Here is a 12,860-nt window from a genome sequence, read left to right as displayed (position 1 = left end):
CAAAGAAACGTAAGAAACATCATTATTTGGATTTAAATGTATACTTATTTATTGAAATTACGATCGCCTAAAAGTGACATGTAACAGTTGCACAAGGCCAAGTAAGTATAATTAGTTGGGAGCGATTACTAAATACAAAATTCCGTAATTTTTATTACATCGAACAAAATTTCTTTTTTTTTCGGAATGTTTTAATCAAACTTAATAGGTTTGTCGAGGTTTTTCTTATATATTTCGCCAATAGTACCGAAGAAAAATAAGTTCCTTAACCTAAATCCTTATCTTAGGGTTATAATAATAGTTCTAATGTTCCAGTCGTGCTTTCACAAATCATTCACTTCACATTCGAAACGAAATGTTATTACAGTCAACAACTACATTTCCACATCCATACTGTTAAAATCACCAACCGCAGAATTATTATTGTTATTTTCCTCGAAATCAAGATCATCATCGTAATCTGGTAGATCCGGCAAAGATTCATCTTCGCCCATTTGCATATCACCAATGCTACTGCTTTGGCAAACATCAAGTTTCTGTTGCTTCTTTTCCTCTTTCTCGTCATCTGTCTCCGAACCCAGATTTGACGATGCGGCCGGAGGCTGCCAGAGAACCAAAGCTGTACATGGTTTTTCGAACCGTTCTAGCAAAGCTTTGGGTAAAATTTCGCCTCGATTATCTAGCTTGCGCACCTCCTCACAAATAGTAATTCGCTGTGCCTTTCGCAATCGTTCTTCCAACTCTTGGGGCGACATGTACACGTGGTGGGAGGACCGGCCGGTGGATGGCTCACCGCTGACAGACATGTCATCGTCCAGAGACGATGGCGTTGAAAGTCCTTCTTCTGAAAACATCGGGGAAGTGGCACCAGATGTTGTTTGTGTAGGTTCGATGTTATGCGATGTGTAATCGGAGGACAAATGTAGATTATCGAAATGCGAGGCCATAGCTTCTTCAGTAAGAAACTGCTTAGGAGGACTGTGGATGAAACGAAAGCCCATCTTTAGAGAAACTGATACCAAGGATAGGATAAGTGATAATGTACTCTTACATAGGGACAACTTCCGGTTCTGGTTTTCTCTTCCTAAGATCGGTATAAACGGGAATTGAACTGGTAGGGTTAATTGGATAAGGCCCAGGTCGAATTACAGCATTGAACTCCATTAGTTGCCCAGGTTTTCCGGCATAACTCCAGGGCATATCGGATACGTTAAATGGCACTTCACTAGGTGATGGCATGATTTGAGAGGGTAAAATGCTTGGATTTCTATGAAAATAGTTAGTCAGTTAAGTTCAGCAGAATTTTATAAACATCGGATATTACACTTACCGAATACGGAGTGGTGGCATCTTCTTCGTCCCAGGGTATAAAGAATAATGATGGAAAGGAGAGGCTGACATGCTTGCGGAACAAGGGGTGAGCTTCGATGAGAAATTTCTCGAATTTCCTTAAAAAACAAACTGTGTGGGTTCACTTTTCAATACGTTTTTGTTAAATACATTCATGCGAACAAATTTATTGTAAAAGCCTAAAACAAAGACGTGATTTATGTTCTGTCGTTTTAAATTTATAAATATTTTGGTCAAGTTTTTTATCCAACCTCTTCAATTTCACTTATTTCCTCTTTTGATGAACGTCGCTTTTTTGTTTACGCCGAATCTCCCTTTTGATGTCTTTGTTGACTGGGTTGCCAGGTGCCCAGATTTGTCTGTAAAACCAAGACTTTTGACCCTTCGTCCAGATATTGGTCAGACACAGATTTTGCCCAGATTTTTGGTGAGAGTGCCCAGATTTTACAGACTTTCAAAATTGACAGATAAATTCAATATTAATGTATCAGATTTGATATGTAAGTGGCAGATCAGCCTAAAATCTGGCTTGTATTCTATGGTATGACCAATCATTTTGTTTTTTTTTTAAATAAGATCGGCATGGTACGTGGTAGGATACTGTGTTTGTTATTTAGTTATTAACTCGAAAATAACCCGAACACCATAACAAACCTGGCATCCCTGGTTGAAGACAAATGCAATCTAGTACTACACAAGCACGGTTGCCACACTACCGGATACCTATCTTGACCACACTATAGAAAATGTTTATGAATAATATTTTCCAATTCAATCCATTGAATCAGTGGATATTAAATTTTTTATTTTTTATTTAGCGAGTGCGACCCAGGATAGCAAGATTTTAGATATACTACTCCGTTGCTTGCTTTTTTATAAGTAGGCCTACCAAAAATTAGTTATAAAAATTCCATAGAAATGTATGGAACATTTTGAAAATATTAGTTTTCTGAAAAAACTACTTATTTTAAAATTCTGTAAAAAATATAACGTTGTTCAACAAAGTATTTATAATGCATTAAGGGCAGCAGCGGATATAAAAAAAAAATATTACATGGATTTTTCATTGAGATAAAAAATTTACTTTTCATCAAATTCTTTAAACTGAAAATTTATAATTTTTATTGGATGTAAAATAAAATATTGTTGATTACGAATTGTAACAAGATTTTGATTTTTAAATTACGCATATTTTTACTAAACTTCATCTGAAAAAAATATTTCCGAAATTCGATATTTTTGCTGAAATGCTGATAGATTTCTCAAGAAAGACTGTCGCGTAGTCAGAATATTGAAAGATTTTGAACATAAATTTGATCTATTGCTAAATGAGTTATTTCAAAGAATGCGACTGATTTCTTTTTTGAACAATAAGAGCCCTCAATTTTCCATAAATCGTAATTTTGTTTGAAATCTCATATATACATATCGTTCGAAATTTCATAACTATATTTGACACTGCGTTAACACGGTTCTGTCGATTGAGGTTAAGCGCAATGTTATACCCATTGATCTACCTATCTTGGAGTGCGACCCGACCACCCACCCACGCATTGTTTACGAATCTAGTACTTCTTGAATTTTCGAAAATATAAATCCTACTTTTCAAAGCGACGTATCATTTTTTTTTTATAAGCACCACTGCGAGCGCGCGATTATTACAAATTTTTAATTTGATAAACAAAATAGGTCAATTTTCAAGTTAAAGTTCTATTATTTTTGTTCGGCAATTATCATAAACTCTACTAGTAACTTAGTAGACAGTGATGGAGATTTACTTGAAGCAACATTATGATGAGGATATTACGAATTTACTCAATAATCCAGATGACCTGTTGCACGTTACCGTTAACGTTAAGTAAGTTTTAAGGAAAAATAATGGGAATGCAGGAAACAATAATTCCACAACTAAACATTTTCCAGTTTGGCTCATCTGCAGCGAAAGGAACCCGCACTTTACAGCGAACTCTTCCGTAATACACAACAAGAATTGATAAAATGGGACCAAAGTTTGCTGGAAGCACAGAAAGCACTCGTCGAGGGCAACATGTTCTTGGAACCGGGTTTCCAAATCAAGCAGAATTGCCACGTTCGATTTGTCAACATGCCACAAACGGTTGCCGAAGTAGTCAAGCGAGCATCGTTCCCGAACAACGACAACGTTGGCCAGTTCGTGCAAATCCGGGGTAGTGTCATCCGTATGACCCAGGCACGTTTCTTGGAATTTAAAAGGGAATACGTTTGTAGCCGATGCAAGCACGAAATTGTTCTTGAAGCGGACTACGAAAAGAGTTACGTGTTCGACCCGCCACGATACTGTCAATTGGCTAGCGAGACCGGCTGCAAAGGAATTCCACATCAGAAAAGTGCTCAACCAGTGCCCGAGTATTGCAGGGATTTTCAGGTTTGCGTTTTCATTGCAGAATTATTTTTGTTATTGTGATGGTGATTTTATTTACGAAAATCTTGAAGTTACAATAAGAACTTAACTACTAGGCCATTAAATTATTAAATGAAACAAAGTATTAATTCCAATCGTTTTAGGAAATACGAATTCAGGAAATTATGAGCGAGAGGAACGTCCCAGCATCACTGATTGTGACGTTGGAAAATGAACTGGTAGATAGTTGTCAACCGGGTGACTGCGTGACCGTAGTAGGAACGATTGAACGTCGCTGGTCACCACTGGTGCAAGGGAAGCGTACTGAAGTAACGGTCACAATGCGAGCAAACAGCGTATCGAAGGATGAAAATAAGATGAACCTGGGAAAAGATCTACCGGAGCATATGGTTTTCATTCGTGCCGAGTGGCAGAATACGATAAAAGACATCGGGGAGCTTGCGGCACGTGATATGATAATCCAATCAATTTGCCCGGAGATCCATGGCATGTATCCAGTAAAGCTAGCTGTTGCTCTCTCACTAGCCAGTAGTACTGAGCGCTATCTGGGAAGTGGAGCCAGCGTTCGTGGTCATTCACACTTGTTGTTGGTGGGCGATCCGGGCCTAGCCAAATCGCGTTTACTCAAATGCGCATCAGATATATCGGCTCGGTCTGTTTTTGCCACTGGGATGGGATGTTCGGCAGCTGGTTTAACAGCTGCTGCCGTAAAAGAAGATGGAGAATGGCAGCTCGAAGCTGGAGCTTTGGTGCTAGCAGATGGAGGCATATGTTGTATCGATGAATTTAACCTGATGCGGGAATCTGACAAAGCCTCGATACACGAAGCCATGGAGCAGCAAACGATCAGCATGGCGAAAGCAGGTCTCGTGTGTAAGTTGAGCACTCGATGTGTGGTGCTGGCTGCCACTAATCCTAAGAATCTTTTCTCAATGACCGAAGCTGAGAACTATAACAGCGCAAGTTTGGGTATCGGAGGACCATTGTTGAGTCGGTTTGATTTGGTGATGGTTTTGAGTGATGATCGAAATCAAGATTGGGACGTTCGCGTTGCTAATCACATTCTTAGTCTGTCGGTCATCAATACGGTTCAGGAAAGCTTTCAAGAAGCTTCCCCGGAGGGTTATTGGGATCTGGAAAGACTGCAGGCACATTTTCTAGCAATCAAAGATATTCATCCGAAAATTTCTGAAGAAGCAAATATCGTGCTAGGTAGGTTTGATAACGGTCGAAGTTTTTCCATCTACATTACTTATTACAGGTACTTATATTACTTCCAGGTTCCTACTACAAGTTGTGTCGATCAGATCCATCTCGCGATCCTGCAAGGACCACCGTACGCCTCCTGGAAAGTTTGGTCCGTCTCTCGCAGGCGCACGCTCGTTTAATGTTCCGTGATGAGGTTACACCAATCGACGCAATAACCGTAGTTCGTCTTATGGAATCAAGTTTAGGATTTGGCAAAATTCTTCGGCCGATCGATCTAATCCGTAGCCCATTGCCATTGGGTCCTAGTAAGTCAGAGGTCAATGAATTATTGCACTGTCTACAACTAAGCGACTTGAACTGTGATGTGTTGGTCGAGAATGTAGATCCAAAAAAGGTTCAGCAATATCTGAAAGAATTGATGAGAAAACGGAAAGCTTCTGCTCCCATTAACAGGTGGGAAACAATTGCAACTCAAAAAATTATTGAGTTTGACCAGAAAGTTCTTAGTGAACTCGACAGTAACGAACAGCCGAAAGTGGTGGAAAAAGATCAACCAACAGAGGAGGTTGGAAACAAATTTCAGGAAGGCGACCTTTATTCGAAATATTCATTTACACAGATGCGCAAGGCCAAGCAAAAGAAAATAGAAGCTAGTGAACCAAATTTATCCAAACTAAGTAATAATGCTAAGAATAAAAACGACAGAAGAAAAAACAATGAACCAGATTTAACATTAAAAGAAAATTTAAGCAGTGATCAGCTTGATAACATTTTAAGCAGCCTACGTCAGAATTTCGTAGCTGGCCTTAGCAAAGCGACCCAGCCGGAACAGTCGACTCCAAGTTATCAAATAGATGCGAGCTTTCCGCCAGCCAGTGGCCGATCTAAAATTTCCAAGGAGGAGTCTTTCAAAGTCATGCTGGACGTAAGTTCTTTGATGGATGATGATGAAGTTGGCGAAGAACAAACCCAACATCCAAACAGCAGCACCACAAATAAGTCCATTGACACCGCTTTAGCTGCAACAGAAAGCAGTTTGAGCGTTTTTGAAGAATCTCAGCTGAATGAACTGGGCATAATGGGATCAAGCAGCATTAGAGCCTCTTCATCTAGTGCTGCAGATAGCAGAAAAGGTTCGTGCTTGGCCGGCCCTTCGCGGTTTAATTCAGACCATTCAAATGTGAATCGTAGTTTGGTCAGTTATACCCCTGTATCTAAGAACAGTAGCACTTCGGTTTCAGTAGTAATATCCGAAGAAGAATCTCGCTATCGTTTGAGGAGACCGAAAAGATCTGCCCAGCGAAACAGCTCAGCACTTGTAACGACGCCTATTTTCGATGAAGAAATTGATTTTGACCTAGAGCAAGCAAACGACAATATCTTTACGCGTTTAGACCGACAAGACTCCGCGGAGATCCCGCAGCAGTCTAGCTCCGTTGTCGAGAAGCGTAGATCATCTGTTTCCGAGCACACTATAACCAAACTACGGAAATTTGAATTTATTCCACGACGAGAGGAAGCGGAACCATCGAACGATAAGATGTCATCTCCGGCGGAGCGTTACAAACAACAGCGTGACGACAGTGCTTACGAATCAGAAGTAGGAAACCCATCGACAAACGATCTGCCACGATCGAGTACTAGTAGTTTGAGTTTCCTTGGCGGGCCACGGAACGAAGCAGATTTGGATGCAGATTTGGCCTGTTTGGATGCAATAGATTTTTAACATTCACCGGATTTCAAATATAAGAAGCTAAGGACCATGTGATACCTCACTAGACTGAACAAAAAAAGCAGTTATCTAGTTTGGTTTAGGCTTATAAATAATTTTATACCGTACCATAGATTACAAGTAAAAGAATAATTTTTTGCCGCACTGAACAGTAAACCTAGCTGGTAAAAAATAATAGTAAAAATCGAACAAATCGCGGAATAAATCTATATTATTTGTTTTACAAAACAATATAGGCAGAGTAGACTCACGCATTGTTTTTCGTATGTCAAAAATGTATAATATATGCTAATGAACGACAGGCTCGGTTTGACCCAGAGCAAAGGATTCCGGGCTATCTGAAAGGATAAGCTCAAGTATCTTCCCACAACGGTGTATTTTTACAGTTGTTTGGTGGCATCAATTTACTTTATATTCCCATTAATCAAAAGAGTTGTTAATAGAATCAATTCGTTTTTTTTTGCTACCGATCCGCTACATTGAGTCTGAAAAGAGCAGTTTTAAAATGAATCTTGAAAATTTTCTTACCTATTGCATATCTTTATGTCCGAACTGTCCAGTTCAAAAAGTTAGTACTCAACTACAAGTACACGAAATAAGACGTAAAGGCAAAAACTTGATTCTAAAAGTAGGTTTTAATTTTTACAATTTTCTTAACATACTTTTCACACTTCGCTTAACTCTCTCGCTCTTTATGCCATACTCGTATATAAACTTTCATGAATCGCCCTTTACTGTGCATCTCTGATTCCATTAAAACTTGTGTCTAATAAATTTCCACCCTCTTTTCAGTCGTTTGACGGTTCATTCCTTTTCTGTACTCCAGCGCGTTTTGAATGACAATGATAACTTTTTCAATTATTGGTCTCTATTGATAATCCACGAGTAAGTCGAACTGACCGTATCTGATCTTTAGAGTATAACAGTACATGAGAAAAAAAATATCCGGATAGTTTTACAACAGCTTAAAGAGCAAACGTAAAACGACTATTGCTTTTAGTGACTTTTTTCATGATTGCCTTTGCTTACAACAAAGAAGAAACATTCGAAGCTTAGGACACGATTACTGTAAACTCAAAAAAAACCTAGATCGTTCTAGTAGAATGCACCTGTACGGTTGGTTCGCTTACGGTATTGTAAAGGGAGTGATCGTAGTAAATAGTCACGCTCACTGTTGCATTTTGACAATGATGACGACGACAACGGAGTTGACGATAAATTTGCCTAAACGAGACGTTATCGCGGTGGTGAACCGATAAATTTGCACTACATCTACAGCCGGGTCGTTCGCTGTTCATGAAATTGTACAGCTGCTCTTTTCACTTGTATTGCCATTGTCGCTCTCGATCTGCTTTAGCAATAGATGGAAAACGTCCGCAACAGACTGAGAAAGAAATTTAGAAATATTTTATCAGTTTGCTATTTGATGGTAGAGTTATTGGCCACAAACCTCATTTTGCTTAGCAGATGTTTCGAGAAATTGAGCTTTCCAGCTTTCAGCCAACTTTCGGCCTTCTTCCGTTGAAACGGCTCGTTCCTGATGCAAATCTGTTTTGTTGCCAACTAATACCACTGGTACACTATTTAAAGGGAAACCACAATCATTAAAGTTTTTAAACACAGATTTTCGTTCATTAGGAATATGTAGAACTTACTATGCTTTTCCCATGACGTCGAGCAGCTTCTCGTAGATGATCTGGATCACCTCGAACGACTTATGGCTAGTGATGCTGTAGACCAGCACGTACCCATGAAAGTCCATACTGTACTGGGCAGGAAATATGCTGTACTCATCCTGACCGGCCGTATCCACAAGCTTAACTTCGTAGTCAGTCGAATTGACCCGAGTGATCTTGGTGAATGCTGAAGGTAGAGTCATTTATATTTTAAAAAAACTTTTAGCTTTGTGCTTTTCTAATGATTACTCGAGACGGCCTCCTCGAGGAAACAGAAAGAACATTCGAACCCTTCACAAGAAGACCCGAATTTTGATCACGTCATATACGGAGACGGATAATCAAATGAGTTATCGACTACGTGGTTTCATTCAACCAATAGGTTTATCAAAACTTCTTTTCGACTAGTACCTAGTAGGTAGTGACAATGGCAAATTGAATAACATAACTGTATGAAACAAAAATCTTGCAACTTCAAATAAATCAATGGTACAAAGTTTAGTAGTTCCTGAGACATGAGCTGCAAAATCTGGCGTTTCCACTTTTTCTGAACTAGGGCATTAGTGTAAATCAAAAATGTTTGAATCTAGATTCGCGTTGGAAAAAAAATTAAACTAGGTATAGATTTCCGTGATCTACTTAATTCAGAAATATCAATCTACAACTACAATTCCACTTTTATGTTATGTATACTTACTATTTTCAATGGTCGGATCATACGAATCGACGAATTGTCCTTCTACAAATTGAATACTGAGCGAGGATTTTCCTGCAAAAAAAAAGCGAAAACACTTCTATCGATCAGTGAATGCCAATGCCGGAAAATCAAGAAATTATGCTCTAGAGAGGTATTTATCTTATTTAGCGAGCGAGTCAAACATTAACAAATTATTGCGCTTGTTGCATGTTATCTGCTGCTGGATGCTGAGGCCAGCATCTAGTTTACTGTTTTGAAATCTGTGCTCTAGGTGTATAGTTTGGTATTTATACGTTCAATTATCGTGTTCCGAGTGGCAACAATAATCTTCGCTAGATATGGATTACTCGTATGAACTAAATGTTTTTCACTCAATCGAAGTGCTTCTTTTTTGATAAATTTTGAACGAATGCAAACATGATTTTTGTTCATGAACTGATCCCTATAGTGACTCGCTCGGATGTTATCGCATCGTTTCGCTGAGCAATTTTACGTAGTCAAGCAGCTGATAAGAAATGGTAACCTGAAGCATTTTTGCAACGATCAATAATTATCAAATCCATGCTTGGGCAATAAAAGTGATTGTTCGTGTTCGTATTAAATATTATCTTTAGAACTTACCTACGGATCTGTATCCCATCATAGCAATGTTCCGTTCCTTGGCTGGCATTTTCTAGTGGTTGTTCCACGAAGCAACTCGGTGGAATCAGGAACAGAAGGCTCTTCGCTCAGATTACTTAATAAACGCCTCTCTTCTTGTGGCAATTTTAGGGAGTATTTTGCGGGACAAAAATTTTTATTCTTGGCAAGAATTCCTTGCAGCCTGAATCACTCGCGGGTACCTATATTGATGACACTTCCCACTCAAGCGAAAAAAAAAACTACAATTCGATAATCGCGTGTTGAGTAGCCTTGTGAGCTGCTACGCAAATTCGAATCACGGCATTCAACCTAAAGAACCACACGCTGCAATCACACATTCCACGTATTAATTACCTATCCGATGGTAATCAGCTTCCGTGGCAGTCGATTTCCGTCAGTAAAACCAGTTAAAGAACAAATCGGAACAGGATTTCGACGATGCTAGAGAAAGGATTTTCGGAACCACTAAACAAGATGGGCAACCAGCGAACGAGTTTTCTGTTGTCTTTTTTTTACTTTTCTGTCAAATGTCTGTCTGTGAAGGCGTTAGCTTAAAAATGATGGCCAGTGTTGCAAGTTACGATGTACGATGAGTTTTTTAACAATGAACTATAATGAACCTAAGGGCATCCGCAGCAATACGAGAGTATACGCGGCCCGGTTTTGCTCATTTCAGTGGACCGGTTTTGGTACACACAAAATTTTCGGGGCTCCACTTAGCAAAAATGGGCTGTTACTTTCCGTTAGCAAAAATTTTTTTTTACTATTGAGTTAGCACTTTCTAATTTTGTCTTTGAACTTGCTCAATTTGAGTAAAAACAACCCATTTACTAACAAAATTTAGTTTTAATAGTAGTAGGGACTCGAACCGCGGTCTGTTTTGCTATTATTTCAGCAGATACACGCTCGTTTTCATTTAACCATTTTCGAATGAAAAATAACCATTTTCAGGGTTTAGAATAATTATTTGCTGTAGAATTTCAGTTAATTCCAAGCGTAAACTGGTGCAATTATTGATGCACGGTAAGTTATCATTTTCTAACATTAATTTTATTTAATATTAGTGATTTTTTTATTTTTGCAGGGACCGGATAATCATAACAAATTTTTCTTACCCGTGGATAAACGGAAGAAGTTCCAGCTCTGTAACGAACTACACCGCTTTGGCAACCAAACAGCGAAAGCAAGAAATTTTGAACCTCCTGCTGGAATATTTCCCCGATAATTTTCACCCCATGGCTGCCCGGAAAATCAAGTGTCGGATTTGGATTCCGGCACGAGTATTGGCGAGACAGCGATCTGCCGGATTGGAATCAAACGACAGACCTCAACACATAGATGTCGTTCACATATCCGGAACCAGAACCAGAACTGATGGTCATCGAATGTCAATAGCTTAGCAGCACCAAAAACTTGGATGATCCCAGATGGCTAAAATCTCCCCCGACTTAGCTTGGAGCACGTAGGCATCGGAGCGGGTCGTAAATCGTTGGGCAAAGGTTTGCCGCTTGGCTTTAGCTCCGGACTCGATAAGAGCGATCAAGGCTGTTCACATTTACAGCCTAGTCCGAGGGCTCCGAAGAATCCGGCATGGTTGAAACGAATTACCCTGCTTGATTTGGAAGATTTCCATTCGACGAGTTCGCGAAAATACTGGCCGGACTGCACGGCAATAAAAATACTTGTAGGAATACACTACAATACTTTCGACAATAAACAAAACATTTCAAAATCTTATTTTTTTTCTGACTATCATAGCTGCAATTTTCATCAGAGGAAAAATGCTCCTTAAATTTCAATTAAAAAATAACCATTTTCCAACTTCTTCGCCAAATAAAATGCGGTTAAAAAATAACCATATTTCAACTTCTCCCCGAAAAGTCATTTTATGAGTTCTCATGGAGAACTCATAAAATGGCATTTCCCGGGAAAAGGTCTAAAATGGTTATTTTTGAATCTTAAATGGTTCAATAGTTTCTAGCGTGTATGTCAGACCAGCACAGCAGAGCTGACCAAAACAAAGGAAAAAAAGAAAAAGTATTGCGCAGTTTGTGTGTTGAGTGGTAACTTGCGAATCGTTGTGCGTCGTTTTAAATTTTCTTTGTGGAATTGCAAACATGGTAAGTGAATAACATGTTTAAAAAAGTTAACTGGAGCAGGGGAAAACTATTCGCAATGTTCTGCTCGGATTTGGAATTCTAAATTCCAATTGACGTCTTCTGGAACAGCGAAAAAACTGTGCAGTGCTCTCATCGAGTTCAGGTGGGAAAAATGAAATCCCGTATAAGTCCCGTTAACAAGCGCAAGAGTAGTTCCGAACTAGAATGGAATACTGCGGTCTATTATTCGCTTTTTCTAGAAGGTATCCAATTACAAATTATAGTTCCGAAATCGAACGGAGCATTGCGATATTTTTTTCGGTAGTTACAGAGCAGCTGTTTCAGAAAAAAATCAAATTTAATTTGAAAGAACCTCATTTTTTTGTTTATCATTTTCAGGACTTGGCTTCGGGTTACACAATTATCAACGGGCAGCTGGAGGGAATTGTGAGGCGGACAGTGTCGAAAAATGGTGCGGCGAAGTGCAAGATGAGGGTGAGAAAGACGAGAAAGAGGAAACGAAGGATGAGAGAATCCGTGATGGAATGTTACAAGCTGAAAATGTAAGTATCAAATAGCATAGTTGTCTAAAGGATAAAATTTATGTGGATTTAAACCTATTTTAAAAATTTAGGTAATATCGCGCTGATGGTATTGCTCAGAAATGTCATTGAACACTGCCAAGCTAATGACGGACGAATACCAACATCCTTGTAAAAATGCGTATTCAACAACCATCTATGATGGCGTTCTCCAACGCCGCTTTTTAACGAGAGGCCTTCAGCGAGAGCGACAAGGTATTTATTTATTTGTTAATTTCAACTGTAAAGTTTTTTTTATCATCTCTATGACAATTAGTTAAGCTGCCCTTTCACAACATATTCCAATCAAAAATTAAATATTAGAATCGAAATCTGAATTCTAATGCCTGAACCAGAATTCTAACACACAATTGATTTTTGACTTTCTGAACAAAAACACGATAGCTGAACCCATTTAAAATTTATATACTCAGTCCCAATTATTGATGGAAAATCTTATGCCTAATCTGTCC

General features: G+C 38.9%; 3 protein-coding genes and 1 long non-coding RNA gene across 5 annotated transcripts; 2 read left to right on the top strand and 2 right to left on the bottom strand.

Annotated features, from left to right (window-relative positions):
• Positions 1–220: 220 nt before the first annotated feature.
• On the bottom strand, positions 221–1,733 carry LOC129760826 (uncharacterized). 2 transcript variants are annotated; one of them, XM_055758501.1, is made up of 4 exons: positions 1,602–1,733; positions 1,331–1,529; positions 1,052–1,267; positions 221–978 (listed from the first exon to the last, which is right to left on the bottom strand). In XM_055758501.1, exons 2-4 carry the CDS (start codon positions 1,399–1,401, stop codon positions 375–377), a joined length of 891 nt encoding a protein of 296 aa, XP_055614476.1. In that variant the 5' UTR covers positions 1,402–1,529; positions 1,602–1,733; the 3' UTR covers positions 221–374. The 2 variants fall into 2 exon arrangements, with proteins under 2 accessions (XP_055614476.1, XP_055614475.1); XM_055758500.1 differs by having other exon boundaries at positions 1,331–1,638.
• A 1,255-nt stretch (positions 1,734–2,988) lies between these two features.
• LOC129760823 (DNA helicase MCM9-like) lies at positions 2,989–7,209 on the top strand. The gene is made up of 4 exons (XM_055758498.1): positions 2,989–3,208; positions 3,274–3,754; positions 3,895–4,963; positions 5,032–7,209. The coding sequence occupies exons 1-4, from the start codon at positions 3,117–3,119 to the stop codon at positions 6,684–6,686; spliced, it is 3,297 nt and encodes a 1,098-aa protein (XP_055614473.1). The 5' UTR covers positions 2,989–3,116; the 3' UTR covers positions 6,687–7,209.
• Positions 6,764–10,222, bottom strand: LOC129760824 (GTP-binding protein Rheb homolog). The gene is made up of 5 exons (XM_055758499.1): positions 9,687–10,222; positions 9,066–9,137; positions 8,348–8,555; positions 8,143–8,272; positions 6,764–8,076 (listed from the first exon to the last, which is right to left on the bottom strand). Exons 1-5 carry the CDS (start codon positions 9,733–9,735, stop codon positions 7,987–7,989), a joined length of 549 nt encoding a protein of 182 aa, XP_055614474.1. The 5' UTR covers positions 9,736–10,222; the 3' UTR covers positions 6,764–7,986.
• A 1,529-nt stretch (positions 10,223–11,751) lies between these two features.
• Positions 11,752–12,597, top strand: LOC129760825 (uncharacterized). Its single transcript, XR_008740391.1, has 3 exons — positions 11,752–11,827; positions 12,206–12,369; positions 12,441–12,597. It is a non-coding gene; the product is annotated as an uncharacterized LOC129760825 (long non-coding RNA).
• The last annotated feature ends 263 nt before the right edge of the window (positions 12,598–12,860 follow it).

The sequence above is a fragment of the Uranotaenia lowii genome, unplaced genomic scaffold (genome assembly GCF_029784155.1).
Source record: "Uranotaenia lowii strain MFRU-FL unplaced genomic scaffold, ASM2978415v1 HiC_scaffold_78, whole genome shotgun sequence".
In the NCBI taxonomy this organism is placed as follows: Eukaryota; Metazoa; Arthropoda; class Insecta; order Diptera; family Culicidae; genus Uranotaenia; species Uranotaenia lowii.
Note: the sequence above shows the minus strand (reverse complement) of the source record. Positions and strands in the feature narration are given on the sequence as shown.